General features: G+C 39.3%; 1 protein-coding gene across 4 annotated transcripts; it reads right to left on the bottom strand.

Annotated features, from left to right (window-relative positions):
- Positions 1–77: 77 nt before the first annotated feature.
- On the bottom strand, positions 78–26,551 carry stim1a (stromal interaction molecule 1a). Of its 4 annotated transcripts, none has more exons than XM_026191578.2 (14): positions 26,354–26,551; positions 25,543–25,678; positions 22,520–22,650; positions 19,003–19,117; positions 16,312–16,423; positions 15,867–15,982; positions 12,789–12,966; positions 7,244–7,421; positions 6,328–6,495; positions 5,988–6,088; positions 5,619–5,848; positions 4,725–4,805; positions 3,745–4,165; positions 78–3,329 (listed from the first exon to the last, which is right to left on the bottom strand). In XM_026191578.2, the coding sequence occupies exons 2-14, from the start codon at positions 25,664–25,666 to the stop codon at positions 2,852–2,854; spliced, it is 2,433 nt and encodes an 810-aa protein (XP_026047363.1). In that variant the 5' UTR covers positions 25,667–25,678; positions 26,354–26,551; the 3' UTR covers positions 78–2,851. The 4 variants fall into 4 exon arrangements, with proteins under 4 accessions (XP_026047363.1, XP_026047365.1, XP_026047364.1 ...); XM_026191580.2 differs by having other exon boundaries at positions 4,102–4,165; positions 26,354–26,548; XM_026191579.2 differs by lacking the exon at positions 4,725–4,805 and having other exon boundaries at positions 26,354–26,550.
- Positions 26,552–27,224: the final 673 nt, after the last annotated feature.

Below are 27,224 nucleotides of genomic sequence, written 5' to 3'. Positions count from 1 at the left end.
TAGAGTCAAATCTAAAAATTCAAAAAGAATCTACAGCAGGAAATCAAAGTGCTGTGTATTAGGAGAAGAAGCTCACCTTTCATTCAAAATAGTTTATTGCTTTCATGCAGGAGTGCCATCAAAGTTTAGACCACAACATTAGATGCAAAATGATTTTTTTCCCTGTACAAATATACTGTAGGTTTTCATAAATAGAAGCTCAAAATAAAGACAACGAGAAAAGTAGGGTGAAGGACTTAAGAGCTTAAGCTGATCCACTCTTTTAACCCAATATAGGTTTCGTTATGACAGTTGACATGCATCAACGTTACAGTGCATTATACCGGGAGCAGACAGACACACTCACACATTCAGATGGCATAATCAATTTACAGCTCTGTCGTGCAAAAAAGGTACAAATGACACTTTAAAAAAAGTACCAGTAGGAAATTGTTATTTTTTTTAAGCTCGTCTTATTTTTTAAAATAAAATATTTAAACGTGTCTTATAAATCCAAACCACCTGTTACATTATGAGGCTGGGGGAGACTTCTTGTGTCTTCTGCAGCACTTTTTGGTTGTTCGTTGGTCAGGAGCACCCTAAGTGTACTGGCGTCCCTACTACTTTAGTAATTACCTACAACTAGATGCATAGTTTTGTGCTCAAATGAAGCAATCAACATTAAAACTGGCACAAGGTATTTTTTTTTGTTGTACTTATCTGAGAATAATTATTTGTTACAAATGTAAACATACGGTACTGATACAGGATATACCCTCGGACATTCAGCATTTCATCTTTGAATATACATTACTGTATACATCATGCACTTTTGTCTTCTGTGCAAAAGGGGCTCAAGGTTTAGAACACACTACAAATACAAAGGCCTCTGACAGAAATCACAATTTGGCACTTTTACATGATTGACTTCCTGCCTCCATAAAACGTTAACCAGAAGTGGTTACAACTTTAAATTTTCAGTCTTGTACAGAGCAAAATACTTTCCTTAATTATAGCCCTTACCAACAACCAATCCTCACTGAAAAACTGCTGTGGATCTTTTAATGTCCACTAAAAAGACAAACAAAATAATAAAACTAAAAGACAGGACAGCATAGCCCAATCCACATTACGTGAAAATTGTGGGATCCTGGTTAACCTTCAAGGGGCTATTCTTACAAAACAAACCCAAAGGTGTACATTTTCTTATGATATACAGGTGTAGAAAGCAAGCATCTCTAGCATTTTCTTTTCACAATGTGTATCCTAACTTTAAAATTAAATACCTAAAGATACCATTGCATTTCATGGCTGCCACTTCAAACATTTTGGTAATTTATTGCCTAATAAAAAATTTTTTTCTATATACACACCCTATTTTTAGTCTTCAAACACCTGATAACCGTATGGTTCAGTGAGGGTGTGTGTAAACCCCCAGTTTAATCAGTAATAGTCCTTAAGATAAGCTGGATATTTCAGCAAAGAGAAGAGACATTCTTCACTCTCCCATTTTTCAAATGCACTAAAACTCAAAACCGCAAAAGGTCTGATGCTGGTCCTTTAGATACTTTGCAAGAATTTACCTCTAGGGTGCAATATAAATACATTTAGACCCAGCAGTTAATGCTGATACACTAGGACAGCTTATTAGGGCTGTTCTATGTGGAAAAAAGATAACTGATTAATATTCTGAGAAAAACATTAAAACCCTTAATAATTATCTTTTATTTTATCTTTTTAAAAATGTGGTTTCTATTGCTAAACAGAAAATGGCCAAGTTGAGGCGTGATGCAAGAATAACTGTTACACAAAAGCATCTCATGCAAATCAGTATATTTCTTCTGAATAACCCAATAAACAGCTATACTTAATGTGATATTATGGGCTCCCAGATAGTTGCTGACTGCATCTGAATAATGTCAGTAGGAATAATAGAGGCAAAGCACCATCTAGTGTGATGAGATTGCTTTACAAAAAGAGGAACATTTTTATTTTTCTATATTTGTGACTTCAATGTGAGACTATAGTTTTTGGGGTTTTTTGCATTCATTTTAAAAAGAAATTTTCCACCTAAGACATCATAAAAGTTAGGATTTTTTCTTTTTCAGAGTATCACCCCCTCCCTGATCCTTTTTTATTATTTTTTTATTATTATTATTCCCTAGAATGGCCCTAAGAAGGCATCGTAATATACTGAGTTCAAATAGCAACACGCAACATTTGTTTTTACAGCCAAAGGTAATATACAGGAGCATTCTAATACACCTCTTGTATTTGAAGATCCCCTGAATGTGTCATTTTCTCCGCAAACAAGACATCAACAAAAAGAAAACAGACAAAGTGTACCCATCATTAAAAAAAAAATAGTCAGGAGTGCGCATTCACTTTGGACTTGTAGGTGTTTTGATAGTAATAAAAGAAACAAGTGTTGTCTAAGCAGGTTAACAACAAGAACCAAGCAAACACTTAGAGCATTCGAGTATCTGTCAAACAAAAGTGAAGACATGCAAAATGTTATAGATTGTAGAACAAGAAGGAAAAAAAGGAAACAACAAGTGGGAGACATATTTCCCTTTGACACTGGCACAAGTTCCTGCAGAATAAATAATACTTTACATTCCAATATACAAACCTGCCCATTCCCCACATACTCAACATTGACCAAGTGTAAGCAGATAAAGCTGGGTAAAACAGTCCACAGTCTCTCAAAGTAGGTGTTGTAACCTACAAAAAGATTCAATGACAAAAAATCTTGCCATCATGTGACCATTAATGAACCCCCAAAACTAGAAACTAAAAAAAACATAACAAAAACAGGTTAGACAGAGGAATACAGTCAGACAGCTTTGGTAGCCCATAGTTCATTTAGCTTTTATTTCCTCTGTTTTTTGAAGATCTTGAAGGTATGTTTCTTACGGCTGGCAGCTGAATCTGTGTCTTCTCCTGTTGAACCACTATCTTCCTCTAGAGGGCTCTTCTTGGAGGACAGCTGTGGGATGCGGCTGTTGGCTTTAGCTCCCACCACTCCTACCTGCCCTCCTGTTGGTGATGGTGTGTCAGGTTCAGTGGAGTTTGGGCTGAGTGAGCGAGATGACTCAGACAGACTGTTGATCTCTCCCAGGCTGTACACCTTCTTCATGAGTATGGGGCTGTCGGGACCTCCCTCATGAACACGGGTCCCTCCATTGGGGGTGTGAGCATGCAGTGAGACGGCATCATCTGCTCGGTTGGACAGGCCGTGCATGAGAGAAGTGGGCTTGATTAGGTGGCCTTTGGAGCTGTAGGCAGACAGTCGATCACCAACTTGTGAAAGGGACAAAGAGGAGTCTGAGTCGGAGCGATTTAGATCCCTGCAGGAAGAAAAATTCACAAGTTAGAGAAGGAAAAATCAGATCCAAGGAATGTTTAAAAGCAGCTTTGCATGCTTGAGTTTATCTACACTATGCCTTGAAAGTCACGGACACGCAGGGCACAGGCTGGATAGTGCGGCTCCACACTTGTTAGTTGAGCAGGCAAAGAACAGGAGGAACACTGAGAGGTTGAAAGAGAGTAAATGCAAAGTCTCTGTAATGGCTTAAAAACAGCAAAGGATGAGAAATTTTATAAAAGAAAAAAAATTACAAAATAAAATGGAAACATAACAAAATGAATATACTAAGGGAAGTGTATCTACTCTACATGTGTTATCAAGGTAAAACCATGACAGGTGGTGTAAAAACACCCACGCACATGCAAAGTGTGTGGAGAATGGAGACAGATGGGTACCCGAAACTGTCGCTGCACGAGGAGTGCACTTTGGAGACATCTGAGAATGACAAATCAGGAATAGGATCCATGGGCTGGAAAGAAGCATGGTATGCATGGGAATGAGGGGTTGCACTGCCACCCACAAAGCTGGGTAAGCAGGAAGAAGATGAGGATAAGGATGATGACGACTGAGGAATTTGGCTGGAAGTAAAGATTATGGACGGGTGAGAAACGGCCGAGGAGAGGGGAGGCAGAGGGAGACAATCGAGCTGCCCAAACGAGTGGCTGCGTGAATGTCTGAAGGTAGCCCTAGGCCTCGAATGGTAGGGGGTTCCCTCGCCCTGCTGCCCTGCCAACAGGCAACTCTCTACCAACCTCTGGGAGCCCAGGGCCAGCTGGGGATCAATGTGGCGTTGGCGCAGAGACATCATACTGGGAGCTGTTGGCACAAAATAACAGCGGTAGTAACATTAACATAAAATAAATGGCTGATGGAAAAAGTGAGAACAATGAGAAAATTACTGAAAAGATGCTTTAGTCTTTGGAAACGTTACACATTATTAAATATAAAAATACACAAATTTTAGCCTCTTTACTCCACAATAGTGATGCATATCAGTAAAATCCCAACACTTGTTTAATCTTTCCATCTAATAAAGGCAAATTATAAGAATATAATAAGTTTAAATAGGAAAAAATTGTTTCTTTAAAAAAGAAAAACAAATACAAAACAATAGTGGAGTAGAAAAAAGGGGTTTGTCTGGAGGAGGGGCAACATTTAGGAGGAGGATTTCAATACCAAGCAAGCAACTAAGGTCAGGTCAGGGGTGTTTTTAAATGAAGGCAGCATGGAGAAGGTGTTTTTTTTTATTTTTTATTACAGCTGGGTCCATCTGGAGCATACTGCCAGTTAAAATGTATGAAAACTCTTTTTAGGCAAAAGTGGAGATGGGAAGGTCAGACTGAGGACTGAAGTGGGGCATGAATAAATGGCCAACCAGGATATTTCCACACGGGCTGACAGTCTGAACCAATGGACCACAGGTCACTAGCTCGCCGTTCCAACAGTCGATTGCCATCTGTAGTTGGACCAATGAGACAGCAGTGGGAGCCAAATACCAGAGAAGTGGTGGAGGGAGAGAGGGGAATGAGACAGGCAGTGTAATTAATGTTGATTAAACACTTGTTCACTTGTGCAGCAAATTGGAGCTCCAGTTACCTAAACCCATAACCTAACATATAAAGTCAAATATGGTTTGAAACTGACATATGTATAAAAATGTATGAATTCTACAAGAACTGTAAGGTGTGTAAGAATTTGAGTTGTGTTTTTTGGTGTTCCTATCTTGGTCCTAAATAGGAATATAATTCTGGCAGTGACTACATCTGAAGTATTTCCTTTTTTGGCATCCTTCGAAAAAAAAAACAAAAAAAACTGATCCAACATATCTATAACACGTAACATGACACAAGCACTACAAATCGGTCAACACAAAAAATTGTTCTCTTTAAGAAGTATATTTTTCTTTGGGTTTCAGTTTCCAGAGGAAAATCATGGCAATCTTCAGTTTCAATAATTTACTGAATGAAATAAACAAATGTATCCAAAATAACAGTTAACAAAAAGGCAAGTGGTATCGTGTGTAAAACAACAAGACAATTATCTGAATTTACATAGTGTGAAGTGTAAAACACCATTCAATACTCATTTTCGACATGTCTAACCCCCACTACCGTCAGCACCATGGAGGCAACAATAATACATGTAGCATTAGGTCCAAATTGTCATGTGAGCTGATTTTTGGATTTCCCAAGCAGAGCCTTGGAGGAAGGTTTAGGGATTTTTTTGCTAATCCCCACTGAAAGGCTGAGCGTTTCGGAGGAACTCTTACATGGCAGAGTTCCGGGTACGATATCCTCGTCCATGTCGTCCATGTCGTCAGACATGATGAAGTGCTGAGGTGTAGCTCTGCCGCCCATGAAAGTGGGGTCGAGGTTGAGGGCCGAGGCCAGTGATGGGAGGCCTGGATTGTTGACGATGGTAAAACCCGTTAGAATCTCTATCTGCTGCCAGCGATGCAGCCTCTCTCGCAGAGCAGCGGTCACCTCGCCAAGGGCTTGTCTGCAAAAGATCAGAAGAAAGTATTTAAAAGAAAACTTTGCAAAGAGGAGAATGTATGAAATGTATGTATGAAATCATCTTTCCTCAGCTTTTATTTTTTAACAACATATCAACGCACAATTAAGAGTCTCTAACTTACTTGGCTGCTAATATTTTGTGGTCCACATCATCCAGGGAGGAGCTGTGAGCCACATGGAAAGTCCCAAAGAGAGTGTTCCTCTTTTTCTTTATCTTCTCTGCCTGCGAAAGCAAGTGACCAAGGACTTATCAAGGTAAGCAGGAGGAAGTGGAAAGTGGTGCCCAGGTTACAACAACTGACCAAATATTTAAGAACAGGAAAAGCTTCATGGGTAATGAATACAGAATTTGTGGAAGTTTACCATTTTTGGATATTAAATTATTAGCATAAAGCTCTATCTTTATGATATTCTATTTGTTTAACATACACAAGGAAATGTATATATATTTTTCATGCTAACCCCTTCTTTGGCCACCAGGAGTTGCCGTTCGGCATTTTGCTTCTTGATGTTGTAGTACTGCACTTCCACCTCATGGGTGAGCTGCAGCCATTTCTGTAGAGACTCTGGTGGCGACCAGCTACTCCGTGACTCCAACTCCTTCTCTGCCTTCTTCAATGCCATGCGCACCTGCAACAAGTTTCAACTATTAGCCATACTAGATGAGCACATAAGGAAAAATGGACCCACAATCTGCCAACAATTTTTAGCCTTTTCCATATCCACAAATAACCCAATCCCACACACTGAAAGCTCAGATGTAACCTCAAACCTGAATAAAGGTGTCTACGTAAATGGCCCCCCATTTTCAAACATGAATTTTGGACAATTTATGTAAAATCAAGTCCGAACATTTCCATAGTTGCCCCTTCTCAACTGCACACATCAGGAGAGTCTCGGCATCACGCAGGTTTGGCCACCATTTACCTGTTAATTACCTATATCCACGATTACCTGCACTATTCTTTAAATGGGTACAACTGGTACTACGCAGCAGGGGTTTCAAATCTAGTAAAGTTCAGGCTTGTATTTAATGAAAACAGCACATATATGGACTGTAGAAGCCCTGCTTAATCCCAAATTAGCAGGACAGTCAAATGTGACAAAAGCATCAGAATTAGTGCACTGTGATAATCCTCCAAGCACAAACAGTTTCACTTATGTACGTGGGCTGAACTGTGCTGCTTCTGCCAAATTCCAAAGGACAAAGACTTGAGTGGGTGTATTTACACTATAGCTAGTGTGAATCTGAAAGACCTAAACATACTGTGCCGATGCCACCTTGGAAGTCTTCTTCTCTATTTACTCAAATTCACTGCTTCTACTTTGTGGACTACAGATTGCGTTTAAATGTAACTGATCAGACTGCAACCATTACCTGTTCGAGCTCTTCTTCTGCATACTTTTGGCGACTCAGCTCATTCTCTGTGCCTTCACGCAGCTCTCTCAATCGTTGGGCCTCCTGCTTAGCAGCGTTTATCTCATCCCTCAGCTTCTGCTCGAGATTTACCTTCTCTACTTCAACTGTTCGATGCTCCTCCTGGGCAATCTGCAACCTAAGGAAAAAAGGACCAAAGGTCATGCTCAATTTTTAGTCAGTGGCTGCTTACTAAGCCCAAGCAACTGAAGCCGTGTTGGAGCTATTGTTATTTTCTATGAACTATGGAGATGTGCTTAGGTTTGAGCAACCCTGGTCAAAATTTCTGTTACAGATTGTTGGCTGTCTAGCAGTCACTGCTCTTTTGTTGTCTAATCAAAAATTTTGGATTATATTTAAATCAGTGGATTGAGAGGGCCAAGGCAAAACATTCAGGTCGATCCTCTTGAGGTAGTCCATGGTGCATTTTTTAGGGTATATTTAGGATCATTATCCGGTTGTATAATCCAGACTCTTGTCATCTTCAGCTTTTAGCAACAGACTGCTCCCAGAATAAACTGCCTTTATATTATTCAGCTATTTAGTACATTCCTCCCTCTATCAGTGAAAATGTTCCATGTACCACTGGCTGCAGCACAAGCCCAAAGCATGATCAATCAACTCTTGTACTAACAGTTGGAAAGTTCTTTTTGTGTAACTGTAGCACCCTTTCATCTCCAAACATACCTTTGCTCATCACAGCAAATAAGTTCTATTTTAATCTTATCCTCCAACCTCAGGATTAATTTCTAGACTGTATCAGGCTTGTTTAGAGGTTTATATGCATGGCTTTAATGCTGAATTTTGTGATAAGCAAGCAGGATTTTGAAGACTGCACAGTGGAAAAAATGCACCATCAGTCTGCCAAGGATTTTTTTAGTCAAAGAGAAATTTTGATTTACCTTTCCAGCTATCCTAGTAGCATCAGTTTTTTTCAGTGTTCCAGACCTTAACTTGACCACCACCGATCCTGCTAAATACCATTTCTTAATTAGGTTAAATGCTTTGGCGTCTTCAAAAAAGGCTTTTCCTGCCTTCTGGGCAGTGCTCAGTGCTGCACCGGCTTAAAGGAGCCCTTGAGTGCTAGTTGTTATGACAAGTATTAGAGAGGCAGAGGATTTATAAAGCTTTGACTTTTGGTAAAAGGTACCTGGAATCAAATTTTAAATCTTTTGTGTTTCTTGCTTTTTTTTACTCAACAATTGCAAAACACATTAAGGAGATAGTTTTCTCTCTGACATTATTTCTTTTAGAAAGTTTATCTTGTGCTGAAATCAACAGAAATGTTTACTAGGGGTGCCTAGATTGCATGCCATAGTAGGCATTGCATCAGCCATGCATCACCAGAAACAGCTAACATGTAGAAGAGCAAAGGACTGTGGTCAGCTGCTAGGCAGCTCACAATAATCTGACATCAGAGGAAGCAGAGCCAAGAAGAGAACAGCTGTCAGGATTTAAGTTTAGAACAGTACAGTGTGGCACCCAGTGCTCCTGTAGAGTTCTGAACATGCAAGTGGTGGATATAATTAGACTAGCCTTTAAAACAAAAACAAAAAAGGGAAAAAAAAAAAGCCTTTGAAAGCGGGCTTGTCACCAATAACACGATTGTTTTCACTGAGACACACACCATTCCGATATACTCTCATCTGTAACCATTCAGGTCCAACTAAACCCGTGATGTGGTTACATTTATGCAGGACTTTGTAATATTTTTCAATTGAAAAATGTCACTGGGCTTGATAGCCTGATGAATATGACAAGTCCCAGAACTACAGTACTACATATACTGTGATACAACAAAATAAATGCTGTTGTTTTCAAATTTCTGTTTTGTTGTTTTGTTAAACATGTGGCACAAGGGCAGAACGTACAAACACATTTCAGTCACCAGGGAGCAGCACTTTCCCCCACTGAGGCTGAACACAACAGCAGAAGTAGTACACAAGTGCAGAGAATTGAAACTTGATCCAGACCATGAGCTATGGAAAATGTTGCTGGTGGGCAGTCCTGCTAATGCTTTCGACCCTGACCTCTGCCATTCTCTAGCTAAAATTTGAAAGCACTGGCTGAGTAACAGTGTCCACAGAGTAGATGCCAAATTCTGTTCCTGAATGAAATGACCTGAATTACAGAGCTTAAAGAATGCAGACACAATGTCTCTGCAGACTTTGCAGGTAATGTTACTGAATACACACTGATATTATAAGACATACGTAGCCTTATATGCCCAACCTTTAAGTTTTTTTCACATGCAATACAAGCTGTCCCTGTCACCTGTCCTTTTTCAGGCCTTTCATCTGCACACCACACCCAAATTCAAATGTGGGTGAATTGCATCAGAGCTGACATGTTTAACAGTCATGCTTAAAACACTCGCCCACCAGTGAAGGGGGAGGCCAGGTCAAAGAGTGTTGTAAAAGTCACCCAGGAAATCCAGCTCTCGTCACAACCTCCTTACACTGTCTCCCAACAGTGAAGCCATGTTTGGACCAGGCTACTTGACAGCATCGCAGGATCTGCTTAAAGGTATGGAAAGAGAGCAGCTGGCTGCAGGGATCAGTAGGAAACACACAACTAAAGACAGAGCACAAACCTCTCAAGCTGCTGATTTTTGTGTGGCGGTCTTATTGAAACAAGCATGCCTGAAAAACCTGCTGCCTGTCTGATAGCCTATTATACCAGAACCTGCATATTCTTTGGCATTCATATTGCCTCAGAAATGCACACAATACCCATGCTTGCACAGTAATGCAGCCCTATAATCCTCATGACCTCATACTATTGGTTTTGAAATGACTTGACTCAACAAAAGTATTTGATCCCGTGGTCTAGCCTTTTCTGTCATAGCATTTATTATGCTAGAAAAAGTCGCATGCAGTATTGCCAAAAATAGAACGCCCTTTTTGCATGCAGTCACACTTTTGCACAAGCCCGCATGCTTTTCCTGCCACTCTAACCCACAATCCTCTGAGCCAACTACACATAAAGCAAGAGGGTCAAAGCTCAAAGCACACCGATTTGAGGCAGCTGCAGTTCCCACTGAAGCTCTCAACTTGCATTTCAGATATTTTTAATTAAATAGAATTTAAATGACCTCTATGGCCAAAATGAACTGAGTTGAAGTTTAAAATGCAGCTGAACAAAACACTGCTGAATTGTAACAGGGAAATTTTACTGCAGTGCTGAACAAACAAGCATAATTCAGGGATCTGAGCAGTTCCTGTAAAGCACTATACTACTATCTGCAGACAGACAAACTACTAATAAGTATTACGCACAACCATGGTGCAGACTGTTTACTTGCATGGGATACTAAATTATGTCTGCACTTGCTGGCCTTTAATATTTACTTAAGGTTTGCCACTGTGATCTGTAGAGGAGAATTAACTATGCGTACTTAGCTTAGCAAAAAAAGGAAAGTCAAAATCCACTTCAAAGATGCTAGTGGCAGGTGTTTTACAAACAGTCAAAGTATAAATCCACAGAGTCAACACAAAGACTAACTTGGCAGCGTCAGAAGGACAGAGTTTGACCTCACTGATTTGTCCCCATTTAAGCCATCAGTTGCACTGTTTATTGGAATTCAGCAGGAAACTCCCACAAAACACTTTTCCCTCCACCTAGTGTACTGAAAGGAAAAGGAACTAACAAAGAACATGTCTGTTACAAAAATATGCTGATGCAGGAGATAAAGGTGCAACTGTAAAAAAATCAAGAATCCATGACAGACACAAACATTAGTTTCAGTTCAGTCAGTAAGCACTGACAAAGCATAAAATGAATATTTCAAAAGCCTGTCTCTTGAACAGCCCATTTATCCCCCATTTAACATACAAACATTAACGTATGTGGGTAATAAGGGCAGTCAAAGAAAAATTTGCAACAAGAGTTCACCTCTCCCTTTGTTCTCAAGAATAAAGACAAGAATGTTACGCAGTTATGTGGCTCTTTCCAGTGGCCTGAGCTTATTCCTTTTTTAAATTTACCTGAAGATGACCTCTCCCCCAGTGGATAAACTGTGTTAGAGATGCAAAACCATAAAATGGGAATCTCTTTGCACCTTCAAGCTCAAAAACCTTTGGTTCATGTATCACGTCAAAACTGAGTTCAAGTCTCCTTGAAAGGCAAAATAGGATATGCACTTCAAAGCACATTCTGAGCATTCCTTCAGGTATTAGCAGGACTAAAATAGTTAGATTAGCCTTTCTTTTATTCACCAATTCATGTAGCTTTACTTTAAAACACTGAAATTTCATCTCATTTCAAATCTTAAATCACAAGACAGGCTGGAATGATCCGATGGCCAAAAAACTCCTCAGAGTATGAAATATTTTGCATTATAAGATATAAGAAAGGGCAAAGTATAAAACGTGCGATTCAAAAGTTGTTTTTTAAAGAGTTCTAAAATTCTAAAAGGTTTAGCCCTGAGGTTTGGCCACCATTTTACAAATTCCCAAGATTTTTCTCTTCTAAAAGAAAAGTGTGATTTTGATCACTGGTACTTACAATGTGTACTTTTAAACAATTTGTCAGAGTATAGTCAGAAGTGATGGCTGGAGACTAAATTAAGAATTACCTTTACGACTACGCAGATATGGAGGCTATAAAACTGCAGCCAATGCTACCAGTAATAAGCAGTGTTTTAGTTTGTTAAATAAAGAAGTAAGCATGCCTTGATCACATGCATCTGCAGCCAGTTAATGTGTGACTTGCTGTGACATGCTCGTGTATGAAGCCAGAAAAATAAATAAAACAGCAGAAAAAAACCCCTCATGCAATCAGACAGCTTCACGAATGCATGAAGCAAACCTTCCACCATTGATCCAAAGACTTTGGCTTCACTAAATTAGTCACCTGCTTGAACATAAAAACGCTCCGTGGAATGGGTCCATAGAGGCCTGATGATAACTAAGTATAAACACATAAGTGCCCGGTGCTAGAGCAGGTCTGCCAGTCTTTTATAACATAACACAAGTTCCTATTTGAGAACAATGAATGCCATTAATCAAACCTTTCCCAGGATTGTGTGCAAACCTGGAAAAACTATATACAAATCCAAACAATCAAACCAGAAAAACATTGAAAGTTGACAGCAAAAGAACTAGGGAGTAACCCTGCAAACATGCTACAACGAGTCAGGCCGTTGCTTTGATTGTCATTCAAGGTTGGATATCAGCAGAATGTTCAAGTGGAAACTAAAAATCTTCTGTTCACTTGTGACCTCCACCATTTAGAATCAGTAAATGTTGGAGGTTTACAGCTCAATAAGCTAATAAGCTACTAATGTCAGAAATAACCGTTTACAGCTGATTATTATAGCACACAGTTTAATGTATGAGAGTTATCCTCAGACAAGTGGATGATGAGTTTAAATGTATTAAAAGCTCAAAAGTTCTCATGTGAAGACAAAAATAACAGTTTCATATTAAATCTAAAATGAACGCCATGTGCAGAAAATACAATTAAATGCAATAGAGCTTGTGTTGGTGTTGGGAAAAACCCTCACTTCTTTTGTAGGTCATGCAGACTCTGCTCAGCTCTCTGCAGGCCCTCTAGGTCCTTCATCATCTTCTTCATATGGTCCTTAGAGTAGCGGTTCTGGATGTAGGCAAACCAGCATCCACCCATGCCTATGACTATTGACACGACCAGCATGAAGTCCTTCAAGTGGTTATGTCTATTCACTGAATGAAATAAAAAGACATGAGGTTACATTTTAGTAAGACAAGAAACTAAGTCATTAAGCAGGCCTATAGATGAGGAGATGCATTTTGGTCAGCAACATGTATTATAGGATAAAGCTGTTTAACAACACAGAAATTTTACAAGAATGTGGTGTGAAACTTGAATCTCATAGTCATATTGCAACTGCTGTGGAGTGACACAAATAGAAGGCTCACCAGCACAATTTCAGGTTGCGGTGAGAGGGACCCAGTGCAAAAGACCACGATAAAGACAGCTTAACACGACCTATTTTAATCTGGGGAAGATGTGAAGCTAAAGCTCAAACTTTAGCTGCAACTATAAGTATTCATTGACGTTATCACTGTGAGGGTTTTATAGATTTTCAGAGTCACAATAGCTTGGAATCAAGTATCCTACTTGTAAGAACACATCCCATATTCAGATCCCTTTACAACCACTAACAGAATAACTTAAAGTTAAACCCAAGCTGGGAACTAACAACAGATATTTGTCATTTGATGTGTCGAAGAAATAACATGTATGTAGCAGCTAGCGTAGTTTCTCAAAGTTTTGCAAGTTACACAAGTTTTTCTTGCAAAACCTGAGTAGGAGTATACAGGAAAGAACAGTATACTTCCTGGAGTGAGACAAAGGGAAGTAAAATGAATATATCAGTAGATCGTGCCAGCTCGACAGACAGAACTTCTACAACACAAGCTGTAAATCTCAAGTACCTGTACAGCTCAAGTCTTATCAGTTCCACTGAATAAGTAAGAATAACAGGAATGCACTTTGCATACAATATATCCATATCTTTTTAGTCTGACCTGCATGTAGCCTTGGAGGGCAGAAACACAGTTTTTAAAATGAAGGCCAACACTGGACAATCCAGAAGTACAAGCCTGTAAGTTTTTTACCTATTCCAGGCCAAATATTTAGACCACCTGTCAGAATAAGATGAATAAACAGCAAGTTGTGGGCACTTGAGAACCATGCATAGTAACCACAGAATTTTAATCACTCTCTGCCCCTGCCATACATAGATAATGTACAGAATAACTCCTTTTACATTGATGTAAGAATAAAAGCACACAGATAGGTTTTTCACCTCGTTTTGATCAAAATGGGTCAATAACGTCTAGCTGACAGGCAACAGAAGAAAAACCTTATTTTGGTGGTCGCTCCTCCAATAATGTGACCTTGAGTAACAGATCTTTACCTCTTAAATGACCTGGAACACAATAACCCAAAATGAGTCATGCTTACTGAAATGCATGTCTAGTGCATCATAGTTCTTCACTGAGCACAGACGCCAAAATGAAAAACAGGGCATTATCTCTGAGAATGCAATTTCCTGATGCCACTCCTCTGCTGGGCTATTTATTGTAGGCAATTTCCTTTTACATACAGTGAACAAAACATTCAATTTCTTTCAGGAATACCACCAAGAGCGCATCAAGTGACAGGTAATTAGCCGCAGAACTGGAAATAACAGGACCCAAACGAGCTTGGGTTAATTATTACACAACTGTTGGCCAGATTAGGTGCAACCTTTTGTGCAGTGTGTCTTAAAATGCTGCTACGCTTCACAGTTGGTCAGTCTGGCTGTTAGTGGGACCCCCTGGTTTTGAGAGCTTGTCAAAGCCAGACAGCCCTTGCTAATGTCTTCCTGCGGGTGACTCTTACAAAACACATTCACAATGACACATGCCAGACACACACCACTACACACTCTTCCCCTTTCCTGTTTTTTTTTTTTTGTGTGTGTGTGTGTGTGTGTATCTGTGTGCTTAAAGCAAATACCTGGTTCCACTGACTGTTTATTAGATTTTCTTTTTTTCTTTTTGACGTCTCATAAACTCTTCTAAATACACACCTTTACTCTACTTTGAAATTCCTGGGAAATAATTCTCCAGTATCAAAATTTTTTTTTAAAAAACATCTAAACTGCTGACAGGACATATGATATCGAAGACAACCTATCCATTGTGATGTTACAAATCCCTAAGGAGCTAAAAAAAACTGAGAAACCCCTAAAGGATTACAATCTACAAGTGCAGAATTGGAGCAGAGATAGTGGAGAAGAAGAGGATGAGTGGAGTGTTTATTTGCCTCTGTACGCAGAGTGATGTGTCTGGAATACAGAGTAGTGTGGTCTAACAGTCTAAATCTTCCTGAGTCCCTGAAATTGATACAGGTGGTACAGGATTTCCTAAGCTTAAATGATAGCACTGGGTTGAATGAGCATACACCTTTCACAATTGTGGGTTATGTTGTTTATACTCGTACACTGTTGTGTCTGCGTTTTACTAACATGAGTCATGAGTGAAAGCCAATTAATCTTTAACAATAGTTAAATTAACTGGAATTCAGAATGGGGAGAAGACTGTAGGACTTACAGAGTCTATACACAGATTGTTACACCTGTCAGAAGAAACAAACACAAGCTAAACTGGCAAATTATGAGTTACTGCTTCAGTCTAATGAGGAAGCTAGCCACAATTACAGTCTATTACATTATGTTTCACAGAGGTATAATCCTTCCACTAATCAATACGCCACATTTCATTACCAAAGAGTTATTGAGATCTGCTTTGCTGTGATGTGTAGCGTTTCTGGAAAGGTGCTATGGCATAGCTACAGTTAAGATTTAGTGCAGTACTATAAATCAAGCATTGCATAGACCTGGTGACTCTGGCCACAACACTTCACAGGGACAAAGAGCGAATGAAAATGAGAGCAGTAGACCAAATTGGGCAGGATGTTGGTCATGTTGGTAATGAAACTTATTTTCCACAGTAAAACATTTGAACGCAAGAGATTCATATAGTAGACTGTCTGCTGGGGAAGCCGTGTTTCTAAAAGTCAGACACGACTTGCAAAAAATAAAGTTACATACTCAGTGGTGCTCCAAAGAGTACGGTGTCCAACGACTTGAGCTGCAACTTTTGCACATGGCTTCGATCCAAAATCTTCAGAATAGAGAGTGTCAGAGTGGTGTTCTTTACAGCAAGCCTGAAAGAGACCAGACGTGCATTCATTTCGCAGGAAGAAAGCGGGGGACACACACACACAGACACATACACAACAAAGATTGTAATGCGATCGCTTGACAAGTCCTTAATTCATCAAAGGTAAACTAAAGTAACCCATATCAAAATAAAACAGGTTAACAAAGACAGCCAATTTAATGACTTTAAAAAGTTGTATTAAGTACATAAAAATATCTCCACAGTAATAAGTAAACCAAGACACTTTATCACACACAGTGATGTGTAGGGTTCATAGATCGGTTCAGTTTGAAAAAAGAAAGAAAGGAAAATAAAGTCATGATGATGTCACACCTTGGCATGGCACTTCCATTGAAATTCATCTTGCGAAATGCATCCACATACTGTGGCAGCTCCACATAGCTGATGAGCCATTCCACCACCTTGTCCACTGTCCAATTATACACTGTTGGAAAAAAGAAGAAACAAAATATCCACTATAATTACAATTCTCAGTCTTTATTTTGCACCACATTAGTTGTTCCCAAAGCGACAATTATTCTTTCTGTAGCCCAAAATATAAACACTATGAAAAAAATCCAATCAAACTACAGATAATGGATCAATTATTTACAATGAAAAGTATTTCCTTCAACTCTTATAACAACCTACAAACAATAAAAAAATGTGACAAATACATTCTGCTGGTAAGACGAGTGTATTAGTAATAAGAGAGTGTAGCTGATTTATCGGTTGATCTTTGCTTCCACCCTCACCTATGAATATGAGTACTGGGTAGTGACCAAAAGAGTTAAACTGCGATGGAAATGAGCTTCCACCAGTGATTGGCCGACGCAACCTTAAAGAGAAAGTGAGGAGCTCGGCCATTCAGGAGGGGCTCGGAGTCAAACTTACTTCCCCACAGTAAGTCAGGAATCTATGGGCAGCTGACCAGCATGCCTTTCCAGACACCTACTAGGTGAGGTGTTCCATGCATGTGCTACTAGAAGGCGGCCCCGGGGCAGACCCAGGACACAAGAGAGATTAGATTTATGGTTTGGCTTGGGAATGCCTTGGTGTCCCTCTGGAAGAGGTGGAGGAGAAGAAAGTCTGGGCATCTTGGCACAGACTGCTGCCCCAGGATTAAGACCCAGATACATGACAGAAAATGGATGGATGGACATTCTGCTAACAAATATCATGATTGATATTTAAGACAACATCAGAACTTGAATCAGTCTTCACAGATAATAATCAATTGTAACTCAACAGGATTTCCTTTCTAAAACTTCCTGCTTCTAAATTAAAATACCCCATAAAAGCATGTCTGGCATTATAGCAGTGTTTGTCACTAGTGTTAGCTGTGAATACATATAAGACAAAGGATTTCTATAATCACAAATGTTCCAGATATAAAGACCAAATTACATGCCAGCTTGTCCTCCAGCCTCATTCGTTCTGTTTTTTTATTCATTTTATAATAGTAGAATTCATATTTATTCACGTTTCATAGAGAGAACTCAATAAATAGCTGCAGTATATTTTACTGTCTTGCTATTTTCTAACACAACTGTTTTAAAAGAGAAACTTTGACTGTAATCTTTCACTGTGTTTGAGGATGTTCAAGGAATCCTCCTTGTCAGTTAGATTGTTTTATTTCCTAAATGGATGATTCAGCTCATTCTCAGCCCTCTTCTCATGTGGTGTTCCCCACAGGCCTTCCATTGGGCCATCCACAAATACAGTGCTAGCTTCCACTGTTATGCAGATGATACACAACTTCTAAAGATTCAAGGAATCATGTGGACAGCTGTAGCTTTCCAGCGACAAATTTAAGAGTCGTGTAGCACAACAGTTAGTCAAAGCAATCCAGAAAGGGAATTACACTTCCTTTCTCACGCCAGCAGTTGGTTAGATGACCTCGACTAGATAGAAAATGTTTCACTTGCTTAAAAACAGACTGAAGGCAAAAAATATATAATTCTGAAACCAGAAATAATTAAAGCATGTTTGAATATAGGGCAGCAGAGATTCAAGAGGGAAGAAACCAAGTGTTTCCTGATGTCTGATTCATAGACCTCAGGCAGTCACAACATCTGAAACTAAGTATTAACTATTACTGTAGCAAAGGCTGGAGTAATTTAACCAATGTTCTCCTTTCTAGCTACACTGTAAAAACTTATCTGAGAAACAGCTGTAACCTCATAAACATCAATTCATTTCAAATCTAACACTTGCAGCCGAGAAAAAATGCATCACTATTGCAACTGCATAATACAGGTTGACACAAAATGCATTGTTTGACTGTGTGCATACACATCCTGAATGATCTACGAGATCCCCGCAGCATAACATGCTGACAGGAATAATTGGGGAAGGCAAATCTGATCCCCAGCACCTGGCAGAGAGTCAAAACTGTGAGTTGACTAAGTTAATACATTGCTCCCTTGTACAATAACCCTGTTTCCTTGCTCAGAACCTCTAAAACTTTGTCAAGAAACTGCAATGCAGTGTAAGTCAGTACTGTGAACAAAACTGTGGTAAAAGCAGTCAGAGGAAAGGATGCTAAAAGGTGAGTGCCAGATACAGCACATGAAAGTGCTCTGAGTGAGTATAATAGAATACATTAGTATGGTTAGACATAGTCAGAAAGAAGTGTGACTGAATTTTGTGCTGACAGCTTCAACGATCTTAACTCTGGGCCACTCTGGCAGAACAGTGCACTTTGCTGGGCATGCAATCTTATCAACTACTTTGTGCCTTTGTTAATTGAGTGAAAGGGTCAAGCATGGATAAGCTGTAACACACACTTTCAGTCAGAGGGAAGCACATAAACCTTTATTTACAGGCATATAAAAGCTCTGCCATTCTCTGACTGGTAATCAAAGTCACTAAGACTGCTTCATTAAAAATGAAAATCACTGCTACAATATCAAACATTAAGTAGTGTTTGGAGGTATCAAGTATGCAGAAAAAGGTTTACAACATACAACTCTACATAGAAATGGATGTGAAAGAAAGGCCCTTTTTGCAACAAAACTGTACCTTCAGAGCCCTTCCATGAATTCCACAAGTCCTCCACACTGATGAACTGGTCATCCCCATGGAAGCTGTTATGTTTGGCCTTAGGGTCATGGTAGTTTAAATCTTCTCTCAGGAACTGCAGTATGACAAAGACATTTGTAATGGCTACAAACAAAAACCTTTTACAAGACTTGCATGACAAAATAGCTACACTGTTAAAACATTTGTTTTACAACTGCAATTTCACCACTGAAACTGACAGTGCATTCAAAACTTTGGCTAGCGTATTCTGACCAAACTTTGAGCACATCTTTAAGTCCTTAAAGTTGGCTTTGAAAGATGATACCTTTGTATATCAAACTTAGTTGCTTAATTGAAGTGGTGTGAACTTTGTAAGACAAAAATCAGACCCATTGTAATCGATGCCATGTTCTCCAAACTATCTAAACAAATGTTGCTGCTAAAAGGGGCGAGTGACATCAAGAGTGAAAGGAAAGGGAGTGTCACCGTATATTACCTTGTTGATGTTGCTCCTACAATACAATATTGCTGTAGGGCAATCACTACAACTAAGGTATCGCCATGTTGTCATATGATAGCTTTGGAACTTGGAAAAAAAATGCAAACGCATGGTTCACACCGAGAGTGAAAACGTTAAGTCACAAACCCCATATGAAGATGAGGCTGTGGGGAAAAAACGGTGAGCTCTCAGTTAGGGTTTGTTTACATTTAGGCAGTAAAAGTACTTGGCTATGTTTAGAACGATATCATGAGTTGTGTACAAAACATTAGCCATATAGTTAAAAAAAAAAAAGCCTTTCAGACAGAACGCCATGAGGGCAAACTTCTCATGTTGCAAAGCTGTGACACCACAAAACATGATCACTTCTAATGAAACCATTACTACAAAGAGGTGCATTGCTTTGTGACAATGCGGAAAGACCACATTTGTAAATGGTGTTTAGGGTTTCTATTGATTGTGAGCACTGTGACCCATTTCACTGCTGTAATAGTTAATCCATCGTTTTAGTGCAATTAAATGCAACTCCTGTGGGATATATCCATTGCCTTCACTCGCTTAACATGAAATAAAACCTAATAAATACCTCACCAGGGATTTTCCCCTCATTATTTAATTGTGCAACACAGAATGCCATTCTCACTTTTGTTCAAAACTATTATACATTTAATCATAAAAACAGCTTTTTTTGTATTCCTTTTAGAATAAGACAGTGTCATGCTCACTAAACTGTACCAAAGACTGATCGTAATGTAAATTCCACTTGCACTCTCACTGAAATGGTAATTGTCCCTCACTTGCTTTTGGAACCACATTGCTGATTGCCCACTGTATTGTAGGCTAACCCACTCACCAGGTTTTTAAAAATGAACCCTACATAACATCTAGCACTCCCACAAAAGCAGAGTCATGGGTGAAAGACAGTAATAAGTCATGATGCCTTTCTTTCTTGATAGATTTGTGTGGGAAGATTTCACTACAGTGCAGCAAGATGTCTCTGCTGCAGGTGAAATACAGCACTCCCGAACATATTCAATGGAAAATTAGCAGGACCTGTATAATGTGACAGAGTCACCAAGGTTACTGTTAAGAGACCAGATGTACACTTTCATCTTGCTCGTAAAGAAAGCAACTCCCCACCTTATTTAATCACTGTATGATTAACAAGAAAAAGAGGGTTGTCTTGAAGTACTCTTCATCATCATTTTGAGCTTTCCATTTCTTGGCTAAAAGCCACTACACATACGATTGCTCACTGTGCTTCTCTTCATTATTTGCTTTAGGGGGGTTGCATGCCAAGTGCCCCTCTTAAAAGCAGTGATCGTGCCACCTGCTTTGATCTGGCCTCAGCTGCATAACACAGACTGAGCCCGAACCATACCTGAATCAAGTCACCAGAGGCGGCTTTCTCGAGGCCAAAACTTGTAGTTTACACTAAAGCTTACAGTGCAACATTGCACTACTGTACATATGCATATGTATTTTTTTTCTGTTTTGCTTATAATTTATGCTATTGAAGAGAACTACTGTACTGTGCAGTATTACTCTACCATAAGCACAAAGCAGATTGTGGCTTCACAAATCCCCTTTGTGCTACATTTTTTTAAAGAAACTGCAGCATAATTGTCTACAAATCACATGCAAGTTACAACAGGATTTAGTGCAAGAAATACTCTCCCACACCACACCCATCTTCATACTAGGCCTTCATTTGCATGTGTTGTTTTAGGACTGTCTTTTCCATGGTTGTGATTCTACTGTAATGACAAAAGCTGTCAAGAGTATTCAAAAATACCTTTGATTCAACTCTGACAGGCAAGGGTAGAAAGAATGCCAGCTATGCTTTCTAAGCCAGTAAATACACCAGGTTAATTATTTGACAAGGGAAAAAGGTATATCAGCAAGAGCACTGGCGTGCAACAGGATGAACCTACCAGTTAGACAGTCATTATCTGGCCACCTTTGGAGCAAAATCTACAAAATTTTAGATGACAGAGGGTTTAAAGTAACAGCATAGCCACTATATTAGGTACACTCATTCAACTAGGGCTGGGCCATATCATACCGTTCATGGTAATGCCGGTACAATGTTAGGCAACGATAAGAAAATAAAATATTGCGATAGAATATGGGTAAAACGTGCATGCGCAATGCTTTTGTTTTCATACGCACATGGCCGAAAAAGCACGGCGGCAACGGAGAATGAGAAAGGGGAAAGCGGATCGTTGAGTGAAACGGATGAACCAGAATTGGTTTGTAAAAATGCTGCAACTTCAGTGGTGTTTATGCAGAGCTACTGGTCCCATAGGCTCACCAAAATTGGACAGAAAAACCATGATAAGAAAACCTATGCCTGTTCTGATAAGTCGCAATTCCTACTGTGATTTAGATATTTGACTTTGTCAGAGACGATATGAAAGGATGGATCCATCCTACCTTGTATCAGTGGTTCAGGCTGCTGTTGGTGGTGTAATTGTGTGGGTGATCGTTTCTTGGCACAGTTTGTGGCCTTTAGTACCAACTGAGTGTAATTTATATGTCACAGCCTACCTAAGTATTGTTAATAGTACCTTTATAACCACAGTTTGCCCACATTCCAATGTGCAATGTCTGAAAGCTCAAATCCTCTCAAACTAGCATTTTGAGAATGACAATGAGTATATAAGGCTCCGAGCACTGTCAGCTTCAGCTCTAGTGAAGTGTGTCCAAGCCTTAGAACACTCCCTCACTAAGAGCAGGATCTCAGCTGGTTGTATCCCTGCCCCTCACTCACAGACTTCAGGAGAAAGAGCTCTCTTTTGAATTGTGAAGAGGGAAAGAAAGAAAAACCCCACCAAAGAAGGATGTCTTATTCTTAGAGCAAGTTAGAAACTGTGTCAGTGAGATAAAACACAAAAGATAACCCTTTGTATCAATATCACTTCACTTCTCCAACACAGAGGGCAGAATTGATATTGTTAGAGTATAGCAACACTTCAGTCTTGTTTAACCTTGAGGGCTTTTCAGGTTGTTACTTACGCCATCTGTCTCTACGACATCTACATTGCCGTTTGCATCATCATCCATCTGCTTATGGATATTACGGATAGCTTCAAAGGTGAGAAAGGCATTTTCATCCTTGCATAGTGGCTCATCAATGCGACAAAAATCTGGTGAAGAAACAGAAGTCATATCCACAAGTTGTTAAGTGACAAAGGTCCACGAATTCGTCGACTAATATTTAGTTTTTTCCTTATTCTACAATTACTAATTTACTTTTTACAATAACCAAAAATACCAAACAAACAAAAACAGACAAAAAAAGCACAACTGGATAAAGAGTAGATGTAACTATGCACAGATAAACAAAAAACATTTATATAACATTAGAGGTTTTTGTAAAAAATAATGTCTAAGATGTTCTTTTTTGCGCTTAGCACTTCATTTGTAACACTGCAACACTGTGATGCAATAAAGGCTAATAGCTTTTAATCTTGTGTGCACTTTCCTGCAGAAAAGACAGAAAACCTTCTCAATGTCCCCTGCTGAATTGGCTTCCCCACAGCACTCTCTTTAGCAAAGATAACTGAACTGCAACATTCCTTGGCTGCATAGGAAGGCTTGTTTATATAAGGCCTTTCACTTACTGCGGGCTGTTACAAAGGCAGGTACTTTTGACTGTATCTGCTACACCTATGTGTAGACCAAAAACAGACCATTCACTGAACTGAATCGATGAGTGTAGAGGCATCATAATTTTAGATGTCATTGTCACTATTCTGTTTAATGTCAAGAAACTCAGGTTTGCTATTCTACAGGCTTTAGTATTGTATAAAAATATCCGTATGTAGGACTCTAATTATACAGAAATCAAAATGGACATCTCTTATGATGTCCCTGCGTGCCCACTGTTTTCCTGTGTCACTTTGCTTCCTGAGGGATTACTGATCCTCTGCTAGATATGAGATGATGACACCACTCCCATTAAGAGGAAAACATTTTTGCATGTGTGCAGCAATGGCAGATTTAAGAGTGTGTGTGCATTCCTTGATTGAATGCAGCACAGTTCAGGTAAACTTACAAGAACAGTACTCATGAAAGCTTCATATTCTATTGATTTCAAATCTATCTTCTAAATCTATCTTGTATGAACTATATGCAGCTCTGATCTCAGGTATATCTCAGACACTATTTTAACCAATGAAGGGAATGACTAATATTACAAAACAACAAGTTTAGAAAACATAAGTAAGATTAAGAAGCGTATATTAAAGCAGTAAGCTTTGCTACACAATTGACTAAATTTTAACCACAAAAGGAAACGATGAAGAAAAGAGTTAAAAGGGAAGCACGCCTTGCCTGCATGCCAACAAGAAATAGTGGTCAAGACTTCCTTTCTGGGTCTGAACTTGGATTTTTTACAGCAACAACATACTCCTGGAGAAACATTTTTATGGAACTTTTTAATCACACTACAGATTACTGACAAAAACCTTGATTCTAGGTTGAAAACTGAGCAGTGTTGACTATCAGGCAAGGATTCTTCTTTTTGTTGTACCATCTTTCCCATAACATGGTGTAGCAGTATGCAAACATAACCTCACTTCCCCTTTCATAAATGAGCTCATGCAGCTTCATCATTAATCAATGACACCCACATTGTTTTTTTTGTTTTTTTTCTCAACTATAACAGACTGCAGGCATTTGGCTTGCATTGTGCCGGAGGTTACAGTGTAATGCCCCCTCCTACTGATCAACACATCATACCAATCCATGTTTTGTTAATTCCCAGAACTGGATGTTTTGACATGCAGGCTTAGCAATTAAGGACAGAGAACAGAGAGTAAAAATGTCACAGATTAATACCTGAAATAATTTCTGTCCATGATATTGTGTCTGTAAGCCTATAAAACTTTTTTAACTTGCAAAATGTACCTTATGGTCTACATGACAACACAAAAGATAGAAATAGGAAGGATAGTGTGGGTGAACTTCCGTGTAGTTATAAGTTCATTTGTGAGCATGCACGCTTTCAACTTTTAGCAAACTTGCAAAGCCACATACCACAAAGTGATTACTCACTTTCAACGTTAACACACTTTGCGTTAAACAAAAAAAAAACAAAAAAAAAACAAAAAACAGTTATTCTAGTAAAAAGTCTACCACCTGTAACACTCTCAAACGCCAAACTTGGCCTTCTCTCTCTTTCTCATTTGGCTTGCAAACCTCCAGAGACACAAGATAAGATATTTGCATATATATATATATATATTTTTTTTTTAAAAAGAGCTCAGGTTACTCACGTCAATCTGTGAGCTTCCATTTAGATGAAGAATACACCCATAGCTTTTCCACCCCATAAATCCTTCTTCCACGGTCTCCCATGATAATTTAGAATACCAGTCAAGCTTTAAAAATCACTGTCACATCAAGAATAAATTATATGGCACACTGAAATTTTTAGGAGAAAAATACATTTGAAGTGCATCATCTCTACTGATGCGTGTAGACGATTTGGGCAGTTTCCCATTTCACTGCACTGTTCAATAATAAAAATGCAGAAATGATTAATTCAGTGGTACTGGTTTGCTATTCAAAAAAGTATAGAAACGATTTACAAGGTAAAAAAATAAAAATCCATTGTAATCCAATAAAAAAAAATCATTAAACTAGCGGACTTCTAAATAACAAGGTTATAATTGGCTGGTGCGCCTTTGTCTTTTGTGCTACAAGTAGTTGGAAAATAATTATTCTAATCTATTATTTACTGGAAATAAAATGCCTACATTCACCCAATAGTCATTCTTTCCACTAATGTTTTTTTTTTTGATGAACTGCTTATTGTTTGACTCAGTGGCTAGATCGAAGTAGGAGGACAGGGCTTAATGGCAAATGCCAGCCAGACTATTCTCAGCATGGCTACATTTAGTGCCTGCACACAATCGCAATGTTGTGACACAGACTGTTGTCCTCAAACAGGCGGTATAGTGTGTGTCAAGAGGGATACAATTACATCTTTCACGGTTTGCTATAACAAATTATTGCCATGATTGATTACTCACCTCGCATTCCATTTTCAGCAAGCTGACTGTCCACCGGTGTAGGTGAACTTGGCTTTTCAGTCCAACTTTCTCCAACGAGACACAAACACAATATCCACAAGCTCAAGGATCTGTGGAGCTCCATGACTTGTGTACGCTGGAAATAAGATAAGAGTCCATCAAACACTCTGACAACTCTTGCATAACACATTCGGAGTGTAGTGGTGGTATATTACAACATATGACCGCTTTCCCAGGGACAGGGAACTATGTTAAGCAGCTTATAGCACACCAAGAAATGCTGTTACATAAAGCTCACTTGTCATGTGTGACTCTTCTTCCTGAATGAGCCATCGAACAGTCATTAGCTTACTAATACCTGGTTGTAGCTAAGGTAACCTTTAAGCCATTACTATGCTGGTTTAGTTGGTATGTGGCCTTTTTATCCCTATAATTCCCCAAAATATCACTTTAGGAAGAGAAGTAAAAAGATTATGAGAAAGTGACAGAAGTCTGGTCCGTCTCGTAGTTTGATGTCTAAAAAGGGCTTGGCGTGCTAGCTAGCTAGCTCGACATCTCCGTTAACTCGACAATTGGGTGTAATAGCCTCCAATGGAAAAATAACAGTCTAACCCGCCTCATATAGACGCTTCTATAGTTTTCAGATGGAGGTGTTTATTTCACTGTCGACTTGCTGCATTTTCTACAGGCGCACATTAGCGACTGCTGACGTTTAGCTAACCACAAGAGAGAGCGCTACCGACGAGGGATTGTAGTTTTTAATCTACGCTGGATGCTACTACAGGCACACCACAACACAGGATAAAGTTACCTGTCATGTATTGGAGCAAGCAGGTCTGTCTTTTCAGCTCTCTGTTAACATCGCAAGAGACGACTGGTCCCGCGTAGCTTAAGCACGGCGAACTCCACCTCCTGTGAGAGGTCTCGCTCTTCCACCGACCGAGAGACCGAACCGAAAAAGCCGCAGAATGTGGACAGACGTGAACTGTCTTCCTCTACAGTGCAAAGGCACTAGTACTCCCTCCTCCTCCGTATAGTCATCATCGGCTAATGTCGCCCCCTAGCGTTTGGAGTATAGGCTATACTTGATCCAAGCGTCCAAGCTGAAGAGAGACATTAAGACATCGAGTATTTTTGCAATAATGAGGAAAAAAAATATTAGTCTCTTTATCACCTTTTTTTTTTTTACTATAATAGAATATTATACAACATTTAAATCAGAATCAGAATCAGAATCAGGATACTTTATTGATCCCTGGGGGAAATTATTTTTTGTTACAGTGCTCCATTATAAACCAACATTAAGACAAGACAGACAATACACTAACTAAGAATAGTACAATATATACATATATATACATACATACATACATAAGTCACTCATAAATAAATAGCTGAAAAAGAAACATGTGTAGTTATAGCAGCAAACAGTGTGTTAAGTGGATGCGTTGTACAGGGAGATGGCCACAGGCAGGAAAGATTTCCTGTGTCGTTCAGTGGTGCTTTTCGGTAATCTCAGTCTCTCACTGAATGAGCTCCTGTGACTGACCAGCATGTCATGGAGTGGGTGGGAGGTGTTATCCAACATTGTCTTTATCTTGGACAGCATCCGCCTCTCCGACACCACCTTGAGGGAGTCCAGCTCCATCCCCACAACATTGCTGGCCTTACGGATTAGTTTA

The sequence above is a fragment of the Astatotilapia calliptera genome, chromosome 14, assembly GCF_964374335.1.
Source record: "Astatotilapia calliptera chromosome 14, fAstCal68.1, whole genome shotgun sequence".
Taxonomy (NCBI): Eukaryota; Metazoa; Chordata; class Actinopteri; order Cichliformes; family Cichlidae; genus Astatotilapia; species Astatotilapia calliptera.
This window is presented reverse-complemented; position numbering and strand designations above follow the sequence as displayed.